At 40.1% G+C, this 13,679-nt stretch overlaps 1 protein-coding gene across 2 annotated transcripts in view; it reads right to left on the reverse strand.

Moving 5' to 3' along the window:
- Positions 1–916: 916 nt before the first annotated feature.
- arhgef12a (Rho guanine nucleotide exchange factor 12a) overlaps positions 917–13,679 on the reverse strand; it is a 38,970-nt gene continuing 26,207 nt past the window's right edge. For both annotated transcript variants that reach the window (XM_089013040.1, XM_089013039.1), the window contains 25 exons: positions 13,351–13,456; positions 13,135–13,272; positions 12,998–13,030; positions 12,555–12,669; positions 12,363–12,468; positions 12,085–12,288; positions 11,881–12,019; positions 11,461–11,493; positions 11,230–11,381; positions 10,856–11,002; positions 10,684–10,769; positions 10,030–10,155; positions 9,794–9,908; positions 8,719–8,819; positions 8,552–8,629; positions 7,786–7,861; positions 7,540–7,707; positions 7,374–7,461; positions 7,108–7,185; positions 6,381–6,475; positions 6,115–6,306; positions 4,321–4,551; positions 3,901–4,124; positions 3,757–3,829; positions 917–1,955 (listed from right to left, as the gene is read on the reverse strand). In XM_089013040.1, coding sequence (XP_088869166.1) covers positions 1,945–1,955; positions 3,757–3,829; positions 3,901–4,124; positions 4,321–4,551; positions 6,115–6,306; positions 6,381–6,475; positions 7,108–7,185; positions 7,374–7,461; positions 7,540–7,707; positions 7,786–7,861; positions 8,552–8,629; positions 8,719–8,819; positions 9,794–9,908; positions 10,030–10,155; positions 10,684–10,769; positions 10,856–11,002; positions 11,230–11,381; positions 11,461–11,493; positions 11,881–12,019; positions 12,085–12,288; positions 12,363–12,468; positions 12,555–12,669; positions 12,998–13,030; positions 13,135–13,272; positions 13,351–13,456 — 2,915 coding nt within the window. In that variant the 3' untranslated portion in view covers positions 917–1,944. The remainder of the gene's footprint in view (positions 1,956–3,756; positions 3,830–3,900; positions 4,125–4,320; positions 4,552–6,114; positions 6,307–6,380; positions 6,476–7,107; positions 7,186–7,373; positions 7,462–7,539; positions 7,708–7,785; positions 7,862–8,551; positions 8,630–8,718; positions 8,820–9,793; positions 9,909–10,029; positions 10,156–10,683; positions 10,770–10,855; positions 11,003–11,229; positions 11,382–11,460; positions 11,494–11,880; positions 12,020–12,084; positions 12,289–12,362; positions 12,469–12,554; positions 12,670–12,997; positions 13,031–13,134; positions 13,273–13,350; positions 13,457–13,679) is intronic.

Genomic DNA, 13,679 nt, shown 5'->3' on the forward strand with positions numbered 1-13,679 from the left:
GGGACTTTGGTTTACGAACTTAATTGGTTCCCAGACAGAGTGTCTAAGGCAAAAACTGTGTATGCCAAAAAATAATTTCCCATAGGAAACCATTAAAACGAGAATAATGCATTCCCAGGTCCCCATAAAACAAATTTTCTCCTTTCTAATTTTCTAAGCCGTAAAACTACACAAAATATACCTTAATTTATGTATAATAAATGTGCTACAGTATTATGATTAAAGAAATAAACTGTACTGTACAATAGTCATTTTATGGTCGTTAATGGCTTGATGGTATGGACTGCTTATTACGATACTATTTCTATGAACGCAAGGAGAAAATTTACATGCCGCAGGATCAGATATATCGATAGTCCGGTTATATCGATATTTTTTCCGACTCCCGAGAATATCGATATAACGAGACTTTACTGTAATGCGCATATGTGTAAAAAGCGCAGGGTCAAAATCAAATTAAGGCTTTTGGGTCTGCCTTATACACAGGAAAATACAGTACCTAACATGCACGTTTTTGTAAAGTATCAGAAAATCAGAGTACTCACATAAGCATAGATGGACGATGCTGGCGCCACACATTAAGGCTGAAAGATTGCTTCGCAAAACTCTTGACAACCTGCTGACTGTTCACGCTTTGAGGAAAATATTTCGTCATGTTCTTCTGTAAATATGACTTGCTCGGGATGTAAACGTCACTGCTGTAATGCGGTTATATTTTGCATTGCAATGTTTTGTTTTTTCCCCTTTTGGCTTGAACACACTCACATCGTGATATCATGTAATTTATGTTTCCAAAAACATACAGTGCTCGCAGTGAAATCTCAAAACAAAATTTATGTGACTATAAACACAGAACTGGTTGTCCACAGATGTTCTACAAGACGTGCATTGTAAACATGGTCATTTCCTTTTCGAATGGGTCATGGCATCATTTATTTATTAAAGATATGCATAACCTTCCAACATGATGGCGGTACAGTACATGTTGAACTTCATGACAGAATTAGGGGAGACAGATAGCAGGCAGTTAGGGAAAGAGTAGTGGCCCCTCCTTGAGTAGGCGGGCCGACACCCGCAGGCAGAACGAGCAAGAAGAACACATACTGGGAAGGAAAGGAGCGGGAGGAAGAAGAGGAGCACATCCATAAGCGGGAAGGAAGTGGAGGAAGAAAGGCAACAGGACCAGATCAGAGCCTTGACGACTCTTCATTCTAGTTCAACACCATACAGGAAGTTGTGTAAAATCAGAGTAGGGACTATACATGGGCCTCTTTCAGTGGGACTACACTGCAAGCGGCGAGAGTCTCGCTCACACTCACACCAACCCTGTGTGAAAGAAAGAATGAAAAAAAGGAAAGAAAAAAGAAAAAGAAGAGAGAGGGAAATAAAAGAAAAAGAAAGAAAGAAGATGCAGGCAAAGTAGCAACAGCATGCACACAATGCAGGAAAACACCTTTTTTTCTTAAAAATAAAAAAGAACCAACCAAAAAGAAAATAAATACATCTTGGGATGAAAAACAATCTTAATACATTACTTTAAATTTTTCCTTTTCTTGGTTCGTGTTTCATATATCTAAATATATATATACATAAACCTATGTATATATATACCATATATATATGTGCTGTATATAAAACCCACATGTCTTTGTACATTTTGGTGTTAGTTCTCTTTCTTGCAGGGGGGGGGGGGGGCATAAGGTGGAAATATGGATGATTGCCTTGTGCTGATGGAGGGGTGACTCCGCCCAGTCCTTTGCTCTTTGTAGCAACAAAAAGAACAAAGGCGGGGGAGAGGAAAGGTGAGGGTGTGGGAGGTGGAAGGGGCTCAGCAGTGAGAGGACAAGCTTATCAAAGTTCCACCAAGTCCAGGACACACACACATACACAAAGTTGGTCGCAGAACTACAACTCTTTGGGCAGAAGGTGCAGCTGAGACATCCACTATCTCTTTTCTGGGAACACAGTGAGCAAAGAGACAAAAGCTGTATGACTGAATATATCAACACAAACATTGCAAACAAACAATGGAGGAAAATACATTTAAAATATTAAGAGTATCAATTGGCAGAGGAGGCCAAACAGTTCTATTATTGGATTTATTTTGTATGAAATAATTGGTTAATAATTGATGTATTGTAAATGTTATTTATTTTTGTTATTTATTTCTTTAAAAAAATCTTATTTTATGAGTTGTCAGAAATAATGCAATTTAAAAAAAATATTAAGATTTTTTAAGATTTCACAGGCACAGCCTCAGCCAATAAATGCACTCACCCAAGCGTACTCAATTTTATTTGTTTATCTCTTGAAATAATTGCTTATTTAATTTATTGTGAATCATAACATTTGGTATTGCTCCCTCGTGGTCCCCTGTATGTTTCTGATCATGGTCAATCATTTTCTAGTTTTTTTTTTTTTTGGGGGGGGGGCTGGGGGGCTGGGGGGGTCTGGGACAGTTGGGAACCACAAAAATATTTTACAGGTTTGAATTTCATATTAGTATTATTATTTTTAATCATATTGTTAGAAAGCAGCCATTTTACAAGTAACCTTATATAAATCTATCTATATATATATTTGCCTTACGTGAGCTAATTTCATGTTTCTGGTAAGACAAAGCAATTTTAAAAAACATTTTCTTTCTAATCAACCAGTCAGTATTTTTGTTCTTTTTTTGACAAATATTTTTTTCAAAGCTTCTGATTGGTTAAAATGTTGCTTTGGCATTCACTTGAGTCTGTAAGTGTGTTTATGTTGATTTGTTAGGAGCTACTATTAACCCATTTACATTGAGCGTGTTCATATGAACAGATGAATTCATTTTCAAATGCATTAATGTTGTTTCTTGACACATTAATTATTGTTAATTATATATATTTATATGATTGGTAATTATATACAGAGATACCTCAGCTTACGAACACTTTAGCTCATGACCTTTTCACCTCACAAACATTAAATTTGCGAGCATATAGTCTTGGCTGACGAACCAGTTTTCGGCGGACACACCAAAGCACACGGAGCGCCACGGTGGCTGGCGGACTAGTTTTCGGCGGGAGAACACCAAACCACACGGTCGAAATGCGCCACAGTGGCTTGCAGACTAGTTTTCGTTTTCGTCACCCCTTTTCTTTGAGTGCGGACGTGGTTTGTTAACGAGGATACTTTTGCTACTATGGGACCGTGTGACAATACAGTGTGTGACAATACAGACAATACAAGAGGTTGAAAAGCTTCTGTTGATTTGGATTAACGAAAAGCAGCTAGTAGGGGACAGTGTCAATGAGGGTATTATCGCAGAGAAAGCACGGCAACTTCACTCGGATATCAGCACGAGGCAACTACATAAACGACCATCGCAAAGGTAAATAAAACAACTTTATTATACAGTACAGTTTATTTCTGTAATTAGAATACAATAGCACATTTATTGTACGTGCAATTAGGTATATTTTGTGTAGTTTTAAGGCTTATTTAATAGAAAATTATGTTTTATGGGGACCTGGGAACGGATTGTTCTCATTTTAATGGTTTCTTATGGGAAATAAATGTTTGGAAGACGAAATTTTCGCCTTACACGCACTTTCTGGGAACCAATTAAGCTTGTAAGCTGAAGTATCACTGTACTTTATTTGAACCTATTTGATACACTGTTTTGATTTTATTTTGATACATTCATTTATCTGTGTTCACGTTCAACACGCTGGGCCTAAATAGGTAAATTTAAATTATTTTTGGCCCCAGTCAAGCTACCTTTGTTTCCATCCGAGTGTGTGTTCGATCTCTCCTGCCTCTGACGAAGATTATTGTATTTGGCTTCAACCTCCTGCAAAAAAAGATGACTGGTGAGATGGGCCGATATAAATATACTTGATTGTTTGGTAATAAATTGATTACCTTCAGATGATTGAGGTTGGCCTGAAGGTTTCGCAGGTGAGACAGGACTTGTCTGCTAAAAGATGAGAGGCTCCCGGCGTGCGACGCCGAAGAGAATCTCAGATTGATGCCTGAATCAGCGGCGCAGCCTTGAGACGCGCTCAGCTGCTTCCCGGCAGGCGACATGTCATCATCGGTATTGCTTTCCCCAGGCCCGCCGTATCCTTCCAGGACTAAAAATCCAGCTGAAAAGGAATCAAAGCACAATGGTGCCCTCGCATAAGTGGTTTATTCGTGTCGGTACCATGCTCGTGACAAAAACAACCCCTCACCCCCCTCTCCAAACAAGCTTCACGATCAATTTAACTTTAAAAAGAACATTTCACTAAACTGTTCCCTGTTGTGAAGTTCACCGCCATCATGGCTAGCGCTTACACTTACCATAATCTTCTGGGGAATCAAAGAAGCCCGTGTCGCCGGAGCCCAGGTCCTGCGTGGGGTCCTCAGTCTGGGAGGTGTTCCTCTCCGCGCCATTATGGACCATCACGCGTTTCTCTATGGGTGTCCTCAGCGAGGTAGTTCTGAGGAGGCGAGCTCCTGTGGAGCGCTTGGTTCGCTCTACAGCCTCCTGCGACATGAGCTGTGTCACCAACACCTGCTTCAACGCTGACACTGCCAAGAAAAAGAGTCATTTTAGCAAATCAATATCACATTGCGTGTAACCTCCAAAAGCAAAGTCATGCCATTTGGTCTTCTTCCGGTTGCTTCCATATTATATCCAAAATATTAATTAGATTCCTATGTTTATTTTGCTAAGATTACAAAAATAGGATGCAGCAGATAATAAATTACTGGTATGGTTTGATCGATGCATCAACGATTCATGATCCTTTTGACATGTTCAGATGCTCCCCAACTTACAAACAAAATACGTTGCTACCGACTGCTGTCAGGCTTCTTAATAATCACTAAGTCAAATAAAATACCCGGACTCTAGAACTCTAAATAGCACAGCCCCCTTATGTTGATACAAAACAGCTACATATATCAATATGCTTTTTCTTTGATACTTGCACTGTAGTTTTTATGAAACATTTTTGCACAGATACAGTACACACTCAGTCTTCTGACATTTTTATTATGCTTACAATATCCTGTTTTTTTATCCTTTTACCCCCCACCCCTATCCCCTTTCAAATTGCTGCTGTGGACTGCAAATTTCCCCATTGTGGGACTATTAAAGGCTTTCTGATTGTGATTGATTCGGTGCTATATTTTGTATGGAATGTATATTTAAGGCTTATATAAGTATGTTTACAGGACAACTGACGTCTCCGGACAAGTTGTGTCCATAATTTGTAAAATCGCTTCAAATGACTTCTACTGAGCATATTTTACAAAGATTTCATAGCTATATTTTACGTTTTAAGACTCGCGCTGAATATTCAGGAAGTCTTGTTTTTGAGTTGGTGACGAGTTCTCGCCCTACGTCACTGAAGGGACGCCCCTAACAGAGAAATGACATACAGTAAAGTCTCGTTATATCGATATCGGATATATCGATAGTCCCGGTTATATCGATACTATTTCTATGCACGCACGGGGAAAATTACATGCAAACAGGGTCGGATATATCGATAGTCCCGGTTATATCGATATTTTTTCGGACTCCCTTGAATATCGATATAACGAGACTTTACTGTACCTTGCATCACCTCAGTGCATTTTGCGGTACTTTGTTTGGTCTGAAAACTTCGTGTTGATGGCGAAATTAGAAGGAAAACACATAAATAATGCGATGGTGAATCGTTGTGTGTTGCGCCAAGACTTCTACAGCGTATTTGATGTTCTCTTACAAAACGTCCCAGGAGACAATTTCCACGAAGCTTTGTCGCCATCTAAAGAGTTTGTCACCACATTTCTCTCCAGATGCATCAAAATGACCGGAATAAATTCTTTAATCGATTGCAAACACGTATGCTTTCCTCTTTAGAACTATTTGAATCATATTCATAACTGGATGAGTAACAAGAAAGCATCCTTGGACAGACTGGAGAGAATACTACATATGTTACTACAAAAGTGTTTGTATGTACCGTTCATAATTCGAATGTTCCCAAGTAGGGGAGCGTCTATTAAAAACAGTTCTTAGTATGATACAGTGTGAATCAACCACACTGTAAAATGTGATCACAATTGGTGTAAACGAAAACACTTTTTTTTGGGTGTGCTTACATGTTTTCAGTGCTTCATCTGCTCTAGAGGGAAACACATGAAAGGAATCTATGCTGGCATCTTCGGTCCCTCGGTAAGAGAGCTCCGGATCCACAAAACCATCCTCCTCCTCTTCATTACCCGCCTCAAAAGGATTGTTAGTAGGAAGAGGGCTTGGAGCCACACGCCTCACAGCCGGACTGCTCTCTTTATCTGAAAAGTGAATCAGTGAAAAGATTTGGCCAAAAGAGTCGTGATGCTGTGAAAAGAGTATCGGCCCCTGTTACCTGTGGACTGAGTGCTGCCAGTGGATGTACGATCTGGGTCTTTACTCAATCTCGAGACGCCATCTGTGATGATCTCCACACCATCTCGCTCCCCACTGGCAAACAAAAACGGCCACAATATATGTTAGGAAACTTACCAGATGAATGTGAAACAGGATGTGTGATAAATGAGAAAAAAGTGAAAACACTGATGTATGAAATATGGAGGATGAAACATGTTTTTTTATAATTATAATAATAATACATTTCATTTATAAGCGCCTTTCAAAACTCTCCAGGTCCCTTTACAGTCACAGGATACGTTTTTTTCTGTGGGTGAGCAATATGGCATACACACTTGGCAGCGTTCACTCGGAACAATTCAAATAGATAGAACGGTAGCTAGGTAGTTAATACCGAGCTAGCTAGATAACCAGTTAGCCAGCCAGATAACTAGTAGACAGCAAATAGATATACACGAGGCGTTACAAAGTCAAGCAAATAAGTCCAGTTTCAAGTCACTGTTTTGATTGATAAGTTTGTACACATAAAAAGCAATGTTTCTCTGAAATTTGGGCAAAAGGTATGACTTGTATAAAACGTTTTTCTATGACGCAAGTCTATTTCATGAAGAACATTCTGTTGCTCTTGAAACAAGTCAAATGGCGATTAAACTGCTGGCACACTAAGGTTGTGACGATTGCGAATGGCTGGGAATGAATGATTTCAGATAAAGAACAAAACATACTCTGTCTGAGGTAAAGGGATGACGCTGTGGGGTTTGACTTTCATGGCTTCGGCTCTTTGCGTGATCAAATTCTGCCACCTGGTGGATTAAAAGAGAAAAACACATCAACAAGAAACAATAAGACCAGTTGTTTAAAATATTAAATACAATCTAAGCCTATTTTTTATAAAGTGTATAATATTCAACCGCAGTCCCGCAGGGGGTGGTAATACACATGTGGTCAAGAACTAAGTAAAAAAATGGTTGATGAAACAGTGTAATCATACGTTCTCTGATCCGAAACAGTGGATGCCATTAGCTCGTAGATCTGTGCACCATTATCAGACATGGAGAGCACGAAAAAGGACTTGTTGTCTGACAGGAGAAATGAAGAAAAGCAATGTGAATAAAGCGTCGTCATATTATAATGGGAGAGGTAGCCGGCGAGCAAACCTGTAGCCACGGAGCGCACCAGCACAGTGTTGAGCTTGATGATCGGGCTAAAAATGTGCTTGGTGTCAGCGGTTCCCGCCAAGTTCTTGCTGTGACACTTGAGGATGAGACGTTCATCTTGTTTCTGGAGCAAGACTAGAATGTCCTCCAACAAGAGAGTGTATAACTCTGAAGGGACACAGGCAAACAGATTAGGTCAGCCGGATGGACAAAGTGTGCGTTTTTATCATTTTTGGAAGAACAAACCAATGGTCTTGTCTTTGTTTACTTTCCATGACAGTGGTCCTTCGTGCACCATTGTTTTCTTGGTTAGATCCAGGTTCTGATCAAGAAACACAATAGAAATATCGGATAAATAATATTTGTAGTATGCATAAAGCACCACTTATTTTGCTTCAATTGTTTGAAAGGCTTTCTGTGAACTAACTGAAAGTATTTACACCAGGCAATATACGGTAAATAATACTAAATCAAGAAAGCTTTTCAAATGTATCATGATATTCATCATAACTTTGCTGCTGTGAAATGTAAATGTCTCCACTGCGAGACTATTAAAGACAAATCCAATCCAATTCAATTATGCTAAAAGAGTATATAATGTATTTCTGCAAATATTGACCTATAGATGAATAGATGTCCAAAAGATGATGTCTGCAAATAGACACATCCACTTTTAAATCTGGGTAAAAGCGGTAACCCATTTCCATGCTATTGTGAAGTGTTGACTGGTCCAATTCAAACTTTGCAGCAAACCAAAACAAAAGCGTTGAATGGCTTGAGTTTTACCAGCAGTGACAGCCGAAGTAGTGCGGTTTTGATAAGGTGGCGATATGTTAAGAAGGTGTTTCCTGGACTCCCTCCAGTTATAATTAAATTAGATTGGGCGTGTTTTTTTTCTTGGCAAAGGTGAATCATATTCTCCAGTCTTATAGCAAGGAGTTAATTTTGACTTCCGGACCCAGATAAAGGCTATCAAGGGAAAATTGAAAATTGGCTCTTATGGTCATGTCACCTTAAGCTCCAGGATCATCGGGTTGTCCGTCTGCTTCAAAGAAGATAGGTCCAGTCTTCTCTGATAGTCCTCTAACCTCTGCAAGGGGGACATAGTAAGTTTTTTTTCCTTATAAGAGAAGTGCCACAAGCTGAAAGAAAATGTCTGACAACTGCAGAAAAAAACACCTGCTTGTCTTCGGATTCTTTTACAGCCTGGTTGACATGATTGAGGATCTTTCGACAGCAGTCGGCTGCCTGCTTCACCTTGTCCTTCTCCACTGCATCGTCTGAAAAATAATATTACATTTGGGGTGAAATAACATCCTCTCTGGCAAACTTATACACCCTTCTATTAGCAGAGTGGAAATAAAACGGCTGTCTGTATTTTATCTGTGGTGCTTTGTTAGTGGGAGGCCTATATGGCAATGCAAATGGGGAGGAGTGAGATGACAGCACGAAATAATAGGTGTGACATTTGTTAAATTGCTCCCCGCTGCTCGTGAACTATTAAATTTTAATCTTCCAAAATTATGGGTGCCACCTAGAACATGATTGTTTTTCAAAAGAATATGTTTTACAGCAAGGGCGCCCAACCCTTTTTAACTTTTACAGCAACAGACCTCCCGCGATCGAGCCGTGAAGGCACACCCTCTTGTGTGCACCCATGCACATGCATGCAATGATGAGCAACAGCCAAATCAGAAAAAAAACCTCGATAGAATATTTTTATGAAATGGAAATCACTGCCAACAAGAGGTAACACGGGTGCATCGGTTGCAATTTTGCCTCGTGTTATGAGCTGACGTACATTAAAATGCTTCCCATGGCGCTCCAAATTTCCATTCTTTGCAAGTGCCATAGGTGAATCGCACACAAAGTATCAATGAGGATAATAATAATAATAATAAAAAATAACAATAATAATAAAAAATAACAATAATAATAACAATAATAATAATAATAATTATAACTGCTGACCGCTAACTTCGGGGACGCAGATTTTAAATTAAAGGTGACTAGCTTTTTAATTTAAGCAAATTTATTTAAATACCTTTTTCGTGAAAGTGAAAATTGATTGATTGGTTAGGGTGCAGTGTGTATTAATACAAAAAAAAATCATGTTCCCCTACACCCCTCGTGATCGACTCCGGACCAATCCATGTCACTACCAATCCGACCAATCCATGTGACTACCGGTAATCGACGCATTGGTGCTTCTCTACAGTGTCATCCTGAAACATTGAAAGAAAATATGATTGACCTGTGTACTTGGAGATGTTGTCCAGCAGCAGCGGGTACTTGGTGAACCTCAGCATCTCGATAGGAATAATGTCCTTTAGCTGCAGTCGTCTGCACAATTGGTTACTTTGCGCCTCCTAAGAAGCACACCGGGTCCATTTTAGTCCACTAAATGCAAATGGTCTATGAATAATTGAGAGCATTCATACCGAAAGCCTCCTGTATGTTTACAGTGAACGAATCACGTCAGCTTATTACCTGGATGAATGAAATGAAACGCGAGTCTTTCTTCTGCTTGGTCTTGATGATCTCCAAAGCAAAAGGCTGATTACTGCAGAACGTGCCCACGGCTTGCTTGATCTTCTCCTCCTCTCCACCACTGAACTGTAAGTCCCCGCACCGAGATGCGAAGGGGTAAATATGTACAGACAGTGGCTTGGTTAATGTGAGTCAGGGGTAGTCGCCATGGTGATTGTGTGTAAACACCACATTGAGGAGAAATTCTCCGAAGGGGGCCAGGCGTAAGTTCCAGTGACATCTTAAATGAAGAATAGGCCCTCGGGAGGGAGCGTTTAGCCTACTTATGCTCTGTACAGACATTTTAGACATGAGGGTAAGCTACATTGCATTTAGCGCTCATTTGGCGATGTGCTTAAGTCAGCCAAATGTGGGTCATCGTTTAACACAAGCACTCATTGAGAAGTGAACTACCATTATTTTTCCCCCATATGCATTGTTAAAATATTTAACAACAAAAGAAAACAAATCCAATAATTGTGTTCCAGAGTACTCTACCTGTCAAAATGCCCACGCCAGAGTGAAAAAAAATCACTTGTTTTCTATTACCGTAAAGCAATTTCACCCTATCACTCTTTTTATAATGCAAAAACATAATGCAATTTCAGTACTCACCCAGGACAGCAAGTCGTCTCCTATCTGATCAATGACTGACGACTCGTTTCGCTTCCGAACTGCAGCCATTTGGTCCATAATGGAAACTGAATTGAAAAGCAGAAGCGGTGAGTTAGAGTGCGTGCAAGTGTTTCGTGTGTGTTTGCGTGCATGTGTCTGTGTGTGCGAGCACCATGTAGCTGTAGAATTTCCTCCAAGTTGGCAAAGATGTTTTTGATGTCGACAGGAGGCAGAATAGCATCTTTTGAAAGCTTCTGGTAGAAGACGTGATCCAAAACTCTCAGCATCCGCACGTGTGCACGCTCCGTGTAAAAAAGCTCTGGAAATCCCAAGAAAATAGACATAAAGTGATTTAGATAAAACAGTCATTTAACTTCATCCTTCCTGGAGCATGTCAGGAGGGTTGCAGTATTCGGGGATGACAGATAAATAGGAAAAAAAACACAAACCCTATTTCCAATGTTTTTTTTTATCCTCCAAACTTTAAGATTATTGTTTTTTTTTGTGATTAAGTGACTTAGCGTCTTTATAATACTACATCCTCACCATTGATAACTTCCTGTCTCTTGATTTCAAGAGGCCTGAGGCCTGCTAGAACCTCACGTCCCACCAGCTGTTGCCAGTTGAGGGGGTCATGTTCCGAGTCTGTTCCCTGGTCGTCCTCGCTCTGGATATCGGTAGGACCTAATCCCTCGAGCCTTGCAGGGAGAATAAAACGAGACATTCATTGTAGTCCTTCTAGATTGTGGTTGTCAACACTAAGACACATAACCTCACCTTCTGATGGCCTTCGGTGTTCCCTCGTGTGTTCTACAACATGAACAGAGAGGGGGGTGATCATTCAGCAGGGATCTAGCAACTCATGCAGGAGAAATCATAATTAATTCCAACAAAACATATTTCGTCAACTAGGTGGGCTACATTAAATATATCTTCATAGATGTGTTGTGGCAGCGTGTTTGTGGGTTCTGCTTTAAAGTAGACGCTGCAGTTTCCAAAAAAAAGTGAAATCAACCTCCAATTTTGGACATTCTTCCATTTTCTTTACACACCCTTTCCTACTATCAGCTCACAGCCATAACAAAGATTAAAATGATCTGAGAAACGCTTTGAAGCAGAAATAGAGCATAGATACATGATCAACTGCAAATCTAAGTGTTAAAAGCTAAATCACACTGTTTTTTAATGTTCAGGAACCTGTCAGTTTCTCTGTCGTCCTCTTGGAGTTGGTCCAGGCTGTAAAGGTCAAAGTGCGATGCAGGGTATGGCAATCCATCGAGGGGGTCAGATTGAAGACCGTCACTCAGCCGGGTGGGGCCTGAAGTTGGGGTACCACCTGAGAGTAAAAAAAAAAAAAAGATTAAAAAAAAAACATTACATTTCACTGTTACGGTATCTTACCTGAGTCTGTGTCTCGGCCAGCGTCAGAGCTGTAGTTGGTGCTGTTAGGAGATGAGGTGTTCAGCGATGTAGGATGTGTGAGATCAGAGCCCTCACTGGATTGGCTGCTTCTTAAACGACCCCCATCTATTTGTTCGCTGGCCCCAAGACTAGGCTGAGACAATTGCTTCTGTGGCTTGGGCCGACTGTCAAGGGCTTTGCCCACTGTGTGCAATGATCAAGGGAGTCAGAATCTCAAAAGGCTTCTTGAAGTGAACATGTGATCCTTTATATCTCACCTGATGCTGCTTCAATACGACTCGGTCGGCGCTGAGGTCCGAGGATACTTGGAAACCTGGGCTTTTTCACCTTCTCTTCACCGTCTTTTTCTGTCTTGATGCTTTTCTATTAACAAGGAATTCATACGGCGAAAAAAACGTCAATGTAAAAAAAAAGAGTGCTGTTAAATATACTGTAGGTTGAGAGAATACCTTAATTTTAGGGAGAAAGTTGATCCTGACCCGTTTTGACTCCAGGCTGCGGGGTTCCTTAACCCTCACACCAAGGTGCTTCATGTATGTATAAATGACATATTGCATTGTAGTGCTGAAGAAGAAAAAAAAGTAAACCCAGTTTATCCATGATCCTGCAATCTTGAGCCAAGATTACACCATATGCCACAACATACCATCTGGCAAGTGCTTCCAACATATGGTGGACCGTGGACATTTTCAATCATTTACATTTTTTAATTATTTTATGGAAAACGCATCGGATCTGTTGCCTGTTCAATTTCCTCTTTCATATTTTTCTTTTTGTTCAGAACACTAGTGGTTTCTCTTATGTTGAAAATAAAATCATAGGTCAATTTATAAGCTATGCTGTTGCATGCAATAGATGCAAGTGCGTGGTCCAAAAATGGCAATCAGCTTACCACTTCTCCTCCTCTGTTGTCTGAGCGGTAACCCTACAAAGACAAATATTTTTGAGTGCTCCATTAAGTTTACACCCATATTTATGACCAGGTTTATTCAGGGTTTTTATTGTTGCTATGTCGATTGCTTTACTTACAGTATGTCCTCTATCTTGGTTATGATGTTCTCAGCATAAGAGCGTTCACGCTCGAGGGTGACACGATCCCTCACACGTTCTTGGTCCAGCCTGCCCAACTCTACTTCAGCAACAGTTAGGCCCATACTGCGCTTTTGTCTACATGTAGAAACATGTAGGTGGGTCAATCACCAAAAAAATCTTTGCAAAATACATCAATATCTGAACCAATTCTACCTGAAATCCTCAAGGTTCTTCTGAATGTCAGGGAGCAAAGAATCCTGCAGTGCTTGAACATGTTGTCTGTTTATTTCCTCAGGGATCAATTCAGTCCGCCGCCGATCTGAAAAAAATAAATCACATTTTTTGAAGGCCTAAATGGCATATTGTGATGTATGCACATAAGAGGAAATTGAAGTAAAAACAAATTTAATAAAAGATTAATGCCTGATAGCTTTTTTATTTACAAACACTTTGGTGGGAAGTGTAAATCGCGGTAGATCAAAAGCACTTCAGATGACTTAGTGTCGTCCTGTATTAAAACAGCTGAAGTACTTCAAGCTAAA

Source organism: Hippocampus bargibanti, linkage group LG14 (assembly GCF_051943395.1).
Source record: "Hippocampus bargibanti isolate YZ-2025 linkage group LG14, ASM5194339v1, whole genome shotgun sequence".
In the NCBI taxonomy this organism is placed as follows: Eukaryota; Metazoa; Chordata; class Actinopteri; order Syngnathiformes; family Syngnathidae; genus Hippocampus; species Hippocampus bargibanti.